This window comes from Ooceraea biroi, chromosome 1, assembly GCF_003672135.1.
Source record: "Ooceraea biroi isolate clonal line C1 chromosome 1, Obir_v5.4, whole genome shotgun sequence".
Lineage (NCBI taxonomy): Eukaryota > Metazoa > Arthropoda > Insecta > Hymenoptera > Formicidae > Ooceraea > Ooceraea biroi.
The window spans coordinates 23,139,688-23,148,747 of NC_039506.1; the positions used below are offsets into that span (position 1 = coordinate 23,139,688).

Sequence of the window (9,060 nt, forward strand, 5' to 3'; positions counted from 1 at the left end):
TGAAACTCGCAGCTTTATTCACTGGTGGGTTTCGATGGCACGGAAGGTCGGATGCGCGAAATCGAGTTTCGTGTGGCGTTTACCTTTTTATATTAATCGAAAGGTTGCCGTCCTTAACGACGACGATTTTTATGACCGTAGTTTAATTTGACTTATTCGAGGCGAGAATTTCCAACGTAATTTGCGACGCACGACGAGGTATAACGTTCCCTGCGGTGTTCTCCGATATTATTGTACTTGGACATAAATCTTGATGCACCCCACGGTGTGTATATTTGGTTTACTCTGCAATTTTCTTATCTCTACTCTTCAGCACGCATCGAGCGTCGTCTCCAGACCGGATCGAACGTCGTAATTACAAATGCATAAGAAGCAAGAAACAATCAATTTTCCCGTCACTTTTGTTATTATCATGGTTACGACTATTTACGTTTAGCAGAACGGTCTTTTGATCGCGGCGCAGCCTTGGGATTTTATAAATAAAGTGCTTCCACGCGGAAGAATGCACAATCGAGTCTGGGAAATCTTCATGAACGGCAATAAAAGTTGCGATGCGAATTGCCAAGTTTCTAGAATGCGAAGTCGTGAAGCATTTACGCCAAGTGATTGATGTAACGAGCTTTACGCAGTGGATTTAAATATATTCCTGATGATCGGTGAGACAAACTTACGAAAGAGGGTAAAAAGCGGCTGTAACTCGAGACGCGCATGCAAAACGAAAAGGTAGCATCAATGTTAGTCGAAGAGAGGAAGGTAGAGAAGAGGGTGGGGTCAGGTCCGACTGGTCAGTCACGACGAGCTCTCACTTTCTATTGTCCGATCATGCCAAGAAATCGCTCAGCGTGAATTTGATTTAACGCTCTTCGTAAACGGTGCTTCTTCTTCAGTTACGATAATATCGTAAATCATTTTTCGGTCGAACGGGACGTTTTATTTTGTAATTTTTTAATTCTTTTCGTTATACATATTTCAGATCTCTCGTTAAAAGTCTCGTGAGAAATACGCGCTTGAAAATGTAACAATGTTTCGTGAAAAATTTTACGTTAGCATTCAATTAATAGAGTCGCCGGAGGATTTCCAATTCTTCTCGTAACTTCTGTTTTATTTAATAGCGATAAAGCAGACATCCTTCTTATTTTCCTGTATGCCGGCAAACTAGAGACCCGCGAACGTCAGAAATTGCTTCAGATGTTTTATAGGCAAAGAGTACTACAAATAACGTCACGCATGCAAGAATATGATTATGTATAAAAGAGATTTATATTATTTTATATTATACATTTAACTAGTAATAAAATGTAGGAGCTGTTAGATCCTGTTTCCATTCACGTCTCTATAAAGCTCATCGTTGTTGCCGTAAAGTCTCGGTGAATCGTTGCAATCAACCTGCAATGGGTTAAAATAATTTAAAGTATCCGAATTATTTGAATAAGAATTAAAACTTAAATTATTTCAATTATTTAAATAAAAATATTAAAATTAAGTTTGAGAATAATTTTAAGCCTTTTTAAATTGAAAATGGATATGCATATAGTACTAAAAATATTTTAAATACACGTATATTGTAATTATACAATACCTTGAACCACCAGTCGCAAACGCGAGTTGTTTGACTAAAAACTGTGCCATTTGGACAAAGGAAACTGAACTGACGCCCATTTGGCAAGCACCAATGCCACACCTTGAATCAAATTTTATCTCAATTAAATTTTTAATATTTTATATATACATCAAGTCGAAAAACTTTTATATATCTCTTTCTACTATAGCATTATGTATTATGACTGTATTATGATATTCAGAATACTTGGCAAATAGTTTTTCAAATACTTTTAAATTCTGAATAAAAAAACGAAATTTTTAATTATCAATAAAAAAATTAATAAAAATCTAGACATCGTGTTAAACATACACGAAATTATTACAACGAGTCTACTAATATCTTTCAAATCAAGCATTTTGGGTCCATCATTATTTCTTCATATAAATTTTTATAAACTTTTTCTCATCATTTGTATTACACTTTGAGATTTCCGGGATAGCGTTAATCCGCTTTCTTAATATATTCTTTTATATTCTTTTAATACGATCAGTAACATAATACACGAGGGGTGACATTTATATATGAATAATCTGGAATATTGAAATGAGAATACGTTCTCTCTCGGTGACCATATGGACGCACCTGACATCTGGCCTCAGGATCAGCATAGTAACCAGGTAACTTTCCTCCGCAGGTAAACGCAAGTCCGAACGGCACCGAGTTGTAGATCGGATAGTCCACGCCAGGTGTGTACCCATCCACTTGCTGCAATATAATACAAATGATGAAATGACTCGTGTCACGCCTACACGCAACCATCATTTTCATCAACGGCTGCCATGGGCTCGCAAATGGCAGGTCATTTTCCACGATGAAATGAAACGAGAAATGAAATAAGTCTCTCTCTCGTTGTTGGTTTTTTCGGGGGAAATGACCACATCATCGCCTTGCACCGCACTTGGAGCGCATCTCGATTTGCATTGCAAATCTCGCTGTTGCGCTGAGGCAATTAGAGAAAACGGCGAAACTTGAAGAATTGTAGCCGCGTAGCTGATGTTATTGTTCCGTTGAACAATAACAATACGTTTCGACACGTATGATCTCGACAATGGAATGTGGCGTGAACGAGGATACACGCCGTAAATCGCACTTCCTCTCTCCTTAACATGAACACGTACACGTTAGAACTATTAAAACTTATCTTTCGTAACTCATATGGTCGCATTATTTAATATTATAAATTTTTGAATATACTGGAACAAAAAGATATCAATTTTGCACACTACAATTAATATTTACAATTAACTATTTGATATTAATATTAAATGATGCTTATTATACAAATATTAATCGACACTTGAAATGATGTATGTTCATTAATCATAAATATTAGTACGCCAATCTCTGTCCTTCAGTTGACGGCCTGGCAGGAAGGCGCGACGCGGGGTCTTTTTCGCAATTGGCTATCAGTCAAAACGAAAAGAAATAAAGAGGCACGTTGCAACACACACGACGCGCCGGCTCGAGACCGTTCAGTGCGTGCACGTGCCAATGTCTGACCGGAAGCCGGGTTACATTGTTCCTCTCGGGCGGATGCGCATCTCCGCGGCTCTGTGTATGCGATCTGTTGTTTACGATTTCACGCGTATAACGTATGCAGATGAACGATCCGCATCCTCTCGTCGCGCGGGGATCTAACCGGTGATTTCAACGCCTGCGTAAGAAAGCAGCTCGCCGAAAATTTCGTCCATTGCCTCGCACGTTTTTACCATTTCAAGTAAATAAATGATACAAGTAAATTAACAACGTGCGACGAAAATGCATGATGAAAAAGCTCAAGTGAAAAACCTTTTTTGACTAAATTACAGTTGTATGCGTTTGGTTGGAAAAATACTGAAAAAGTACTGAGATTATTGAATATAATAGAGGGAGAGATATTATAATTATTAGATAGATATTAGGTCTCTGTGCGCTCAATATGGATGAATAATAGAATTATTTTCTTGCTGCAACATGTAAATGCGGTGAAAGACGTATTAATCGCGTGGAAGTGGGATAAGCGCAAACATTGCATAAATTAATTAACAATCTTATCTTTCCGTTTGTTAGCTTCGTGGCATTGAAGCTGCATTTTATTTCTTAGCTTGTTATTCTCTATCCCGATTTTCATCGGCTTCGCGGGCTTCGTTTCCGGTGAAATATGTCTTCTAATTGGTAATTGCAAGATCGGACGAGGCGAGAGTCTGAATGCTCGTGCGTCGGTTTTCTCCTCCATTACGATTTACTAACAAACATTTTATTTTAATGTTTTGTAAGAAATTTATAATAAATAGTTATTTTGGACATATTTCGAATTCAGATACGATAGGGATCACGTGGCAAAAAAATTAAATGGCTTTAATGCACTTTAACTATTGTTACTTTTTGGTTTTTTCTTTTTTATTTTGAGATTTTTATTGCTGCGATAATAATCGAGATCACGGAACGCTTATATTTATAGTATCTTGACGGTGGAAATATTCATGAACTGCATTCTCGAAGTACTTTTAGATAACTTTGTCTAACGAGGCGCTTCGTGTCTACGCGGGCGAGAAAGCACGTTCGCGTAACGCGGGTTAATTAATGAATTACTTAATGTTACCACCTAAAGGAAGATGACGCGTGCAGATACGGTTCACTCACTGTTATTGTTACGCGATACACTGTGGGAACCTGTGATGAAAATAATAATTTTATGCTCTAATCCACCACGTTTTGTGGATGGATAACATTTATGAAGCATCTCTCGCCATAAAATCAACCGCATTAGGCAATCTATCTAATTAGGAATGAAGGTGTAATTTTTCATTTCGTAATGAATTTGATAAAAGAATTCTTTCAACAGCTACGGCGCACACTATATAGTTACGATATATATTTTGATTAACGATTCAAAGGAAAAGATTTAAAGGAATTTTAACTTACCGCCATTGTCCGATAGAGTAAAAACGTGCCAAAAAGCAAGAGAGCGCAGAGTACTTGGTACCTGGAAATCATCTAAACAATGCAAAAATTGGAATCACTTAACAATACCCAATATACACATACTAATAAAAAATTTACATAAATATTTATAAAATTTAGTTTATTATAAAAATTTAAAAACTTTTGAAACTTTTAGGCATTACAAGGAGAAATTGAACGCAATCTTTATATTTTATCAATTTGTCTGGCGCAAGAAAATCTTAAGTACTATTATGATTTTTGGAGATAAAACTTGAGATCAAACAAGATGAGATATCGAGTTGCGTGATTACCTTTTTGAAAAGTCTCTGGTCGCCTTAGTCCGCAGTGTCGTGCTGCGTGGTGATCATTTATCCTCTAATGTTCTCTGTCTGTTCGATTTCTCGCGCTCACAGCACTTGCGATTTGATGATGACTTGCTGCTCGATGTGCAGGTCCTGCTCCAGACGACGTTACCTCTAAAGTTTCTTTCTTAAAGGATTGTTCCACGAGGTGGTGGTATATATATGGCTTTAGACATCAACTTGAGAAAAAGGGGGGAGTGTCTTGAGAGTCTCTCTTTCTTGGGGCTCCCACATCGGACAAACGGAGAAAGAGAAGATCTCAGCGTTCGTTGGTAGGAGGGATGTTCTCTTGGATGGTACGGCAGATTCTTCCCTTACGCAATCGTCTCTCGTGGTCTAACACCCGTGAAAATATTCGTAACTCAACGTACTTGAACCATTGTGATGCCTTTGCTCTCATTTTCTTCGTCTCGAAATAAAAGGAAGTTTAAATTATAATTATTAACTCTTTCTCATTTTCTTACTTTCACGTATCTGAACTTTTTATATAAAAATTTCACTAAATTTTTGTTTTTGTTTCCAAATTTTTTGGTGTACATTTTACACTGTACGTAAACTAATGTATAAATTTAATGAGAAGGTCTTATATTATGTGTTACTCCTGCCAGACGGTTTAAATGGACTAGATATATGCTCATTTTATCACAAGACATTCAATAAATAACTCAATAAATAATTACTTTTTTTCTCGTGTTGAAAGTTGTATGCTCAATTATTCTGGCTGCTGTTGGAATTGCAAACAACCGAGGAAAATACTACATGATTATGCAAGTATAAATATAGTTCACGCATCTCTGGAGACAGTGCAGCGGATTAAAATCACGTTGCGGCCGAATCTGCAATTTAATTTGCAATTTAATTTACGCCTCCAATTGGTGAGAAAATAACGGCGTTTTCCTCTTTTTATTAAAAATTGTAGCTGTAACCTTTAAAATTGATACATAAGTGAGTGTTGAAAACAATATATAGCGACCATAATGTCTCGTCTGCGCAGCATTAGAATTCAGTGTTTCATCATTTCATTAGCATATGATCGACATATCACATTGTTACGTAAACGATCAAATATCCTTAGTTTATACGATTGTATCGTTAATTATTGTTTTGATCGTTTTGCACAGGTGGAAGTCACAGATCAGCGTGTCGATCTTCTTTTAATCAGATACGAGCAATTTTTTATTTCTTCGCAAAACGGAAACACTCGTTAGTTAAATGGACCCCGAAATGATTCCTGTTATCATTCTGGACAGATCCAAGGTTACAAACGTCACTCACTCGTGCTGAATCCGACACATGGTTGTCCATCAAGAATCACGCCGCGATTCAACGAATCTGAATGTCTAATACTTCATTCTTTATCATCCTTTGAAGTCCTCATGATCGCGCAAGATGCCGGGATGTGGCACGCGGTTCTTGTTTTGGCAACTGACGCTTTCATCTTGAATTACAATGCGACGCGCGGATCCCAGAGGATAATGAGTCGTTACCGTGTGCCCGTCGTGGCGATCCTTTTAGTAACCATCACAAACGCCGGTGTGCACAATCTATCACGGTGCTGTAATTAGTCAACGCGAAAAGGACATCGCGAAGTCTCCAAAGTCATAATCTTGGTTTCCTTTGAGGGGATGAACGATTAAGTCTTTCTTTTTAATTGTGGGAATGTGGTGACATTTCTGACGAGTTTGAATTTCACTTACGCGCGCTTGCATAATTACTCGCAAACGAGTGCAATCGAAGATGCAACCTTGAGATACGTCGATCTCAGAATTAAGACTTGAGAATCGTATCTCGCGCGAGGCCGAGTTGGTGATTTGCATATTATTGCGCGTTCGCGCGCGCGTGCGTTAGTGCTTCTTCCGCTTCGTGCGAGAACCCCCTTATTTTCGAAACACGTTTCGATGCTAGTTAGCGATGCGTAATTGGCGCCTACGAGCTTTTTCAGATTGACATGCAAACTCGGGGGAATTAGACGTCCGGCCGTTACGCGATGACTCACTCAGCTAAGAGGGAAGGGGAGGAGGAGATTATACATTAAACATTGTTCCTTTGAAACGTATTAAAAATCTAAATTGCATATTTAACTGAAAATTCTTACTGTACGATCTTCATACATGGTAATAAATATAATATAAAGTAAATCTATATCACATATTTCTCAAACAACTAAATATAATGAATTTGTGGCAGCTTGGTGCCATAAGAATCAGATATCAAGTAATAAATTCCTTGTGCTATGGAGCAATTCTTTAATTGCGTGCGTTTCACTTTGTCGATTTTATATTATTAAAACGTTGCGTCAACGTGCATTTCAAGAACAACAGGAAACAAACGCCAGGGGAGCGCATCCCTTCTCTTCTCTTACGGCCGATTTCGCACGGACCGTATTGCGGCGTGCATTGCGTTCACTTGCGTGTCGAGTACCACTCTGGAGCGCCGGGCACACAGACTTGTTGTTCTTAATTAAATTATCTGTCTGGTCGTTAATTAGATATTGAAGCGATTGCAAAATACTCGTGGCAGCCGTGGGAAGATTTGTTGTTTATTATCTCTACACGATTTACTAGCACGTGAAAACTGAGGAACTTTGAAAAAACTCGGACGCATCGTTGATGAGAAAATCTTTCCCATTCGTTGAATGATTCGTCAGTAGCATTGTTTATGTCAAAAACTATTCAAAAGTTTCACGGAGAAATAGTTGAGTTTAAGTTAAGTTGCGAGAAAATTAATTACTTAATCAATAAAAAAGAAAAATATAATAAAATTTAGTATTTTTATTCTTATTATTATTTTATTATAATTTATTATTTTTATTATTAATAAAATTTATTATTTAGTATTTTTATCATCTAATGTGTCATATTTTTATTTAGATATAATTATGAGTAATCGGTAAGCATCCATCAATTAATGATTTTTTAAAACTTCTCTTAAGCGTATGAGTTTGAAAGATGAGATTGCTTTCATTCAATTAACGATGCTTGAAACATCGTATTTGAAAAATGAAAGAAAGTTCGTGGCATTTGCATGTATCTTTATACGAGAAGTGTATTGTTCATCTGATATAAACCCTCGCAATTTCATAACGACTTGACTTCCGAGCATATTCTTTCCTGTCGTCGGATGCCAACAAAGAAACATGAAAGTTATTCTCACGTTTTTTATCGCTCGCCGAGCGTCATATAAATTCATCATGGACCAACAGTGCTTTCAGGAGAAAAATCCGCATACGGAGATCTCTTCAAAAGATTTGTCCGATCATTGACGATAAGTTCGATGATATAATATAAATGAGTACCGCGTTACGACATACCGTGATATATCAATATTTTAAGCGCTTGAGCGAAATCAATTCGTGAGAAACGTATATTGTTCGCATTGACGATGCACCGTTTCGCATTAATCGCACGTATAAACAATAATAAATTTGCAAAATAATCATGCGTACTTTGTTACATTTACATTTTGTCACACAACACGATCAATATCTGCATGACAGGGAATAAAGAGGCAGAGGGAGACAAAAGTACATGTATTTATTGAAAGATAACAATATTTTGGATGAAGTGCAATTTTGTATCTCGCGGTTGAAATTTTCAATTTCGTTGTTGTGTAACAACGTTACATTTGTGTCGTATGTATTTTATTGTGTCCTAACTTACGTAAGTGATGCGGTAAGGATTATAATGGAGAGAACGTCGGAACCCGTACTTTGCTCCGCAACAACGCTGATGAATTCCATTGTTATTATTTTATAACTTCACATCTTTTAGATGTGAGTTTAGAAATATTATGTCGTTACACAATTTGTAAATAGCTCATTATTACGCCATAATTAGTTTAAACATGTTATTCACTAACTGCTATATATTTTTCAAGTCCGAATACAGAATATAAGTGCTTGATTTCGGAACCATACAAATAATTTCTATATATACAATTTTAAACTAAAAATATTTTATACAGATCTAATTAAGTAAATTTTTTATTCTATCTATTCTCTAAATCGGAATACAGAATTTAAATGTTCGATTTCAAAGTCGTACGACTATAATTATTACGTCACAATTAATTTGAATATTTTATACGGATACTTTTTCACCTAAAACTCAAAATAACAAAATTTTATATTCAGAACTAATTAATCATATTTATTATTGTACAACTAAATTA

The 9,060-nt window shown here is 36.4% G+C and overlaps 1 protein-coding gene across 1 annotated transcript; it reads right to left on the minus strand.

Annotated features, from left to right (window-relative positions):
- Positions 1 to 916: 916 nt before the first annotated feature.
- On the minus strand, positions 917 to 5,247 carry LOC105283462. Its single transcript, XM_011346234.3, has 5 exons — positions 4,840 to 5,247; positions 4,508 to 4,579; positions 2,186 to 2,308; positions 1,580 to 1,681; positions 917 to 1,386 (listed from the first exon to the last, which is right to left on the minus strand). The coding sequence occupies exons 2-5, from the start codon at positions 4,577 to 4,579 to the stop codon at positions 1,309 to 1,311; spliced, it is 375 nt and encodes a 124-aa protein (XP_011344536.1). The 5' UTR covers positions 4,840 to 5,247; the 3' UTR covers positions 917 to 1,308.
- Positions 5,248 to 9,060: the final 3,813 nt, after the last annotated feature.

Bases quoted from the DNA above. Each gene is read 5' to 3' on its own strand.
- LOC105283462 (XM_011346234.3), bottom strand. From the start codon at position 4,579: ATGATTTCCAGGTACCAAGTACTCTGCGCTCTCTTGCTTTTTGGCACG. The intron at 2,309-4,507 runs GTAAGTTAAAAT...ATTATATTGCAG, and splicing joins TACTCTATCGGACAATGGCG to CAAGTGGATGGGTACACACC. The intron at 1,387-1,579 runs GTATTGTATAAT...AACCCATTGCAG, and splicing joins TTTGCGACTGGTGGTTCAAG to GTTGATTGCAACGATTCACC.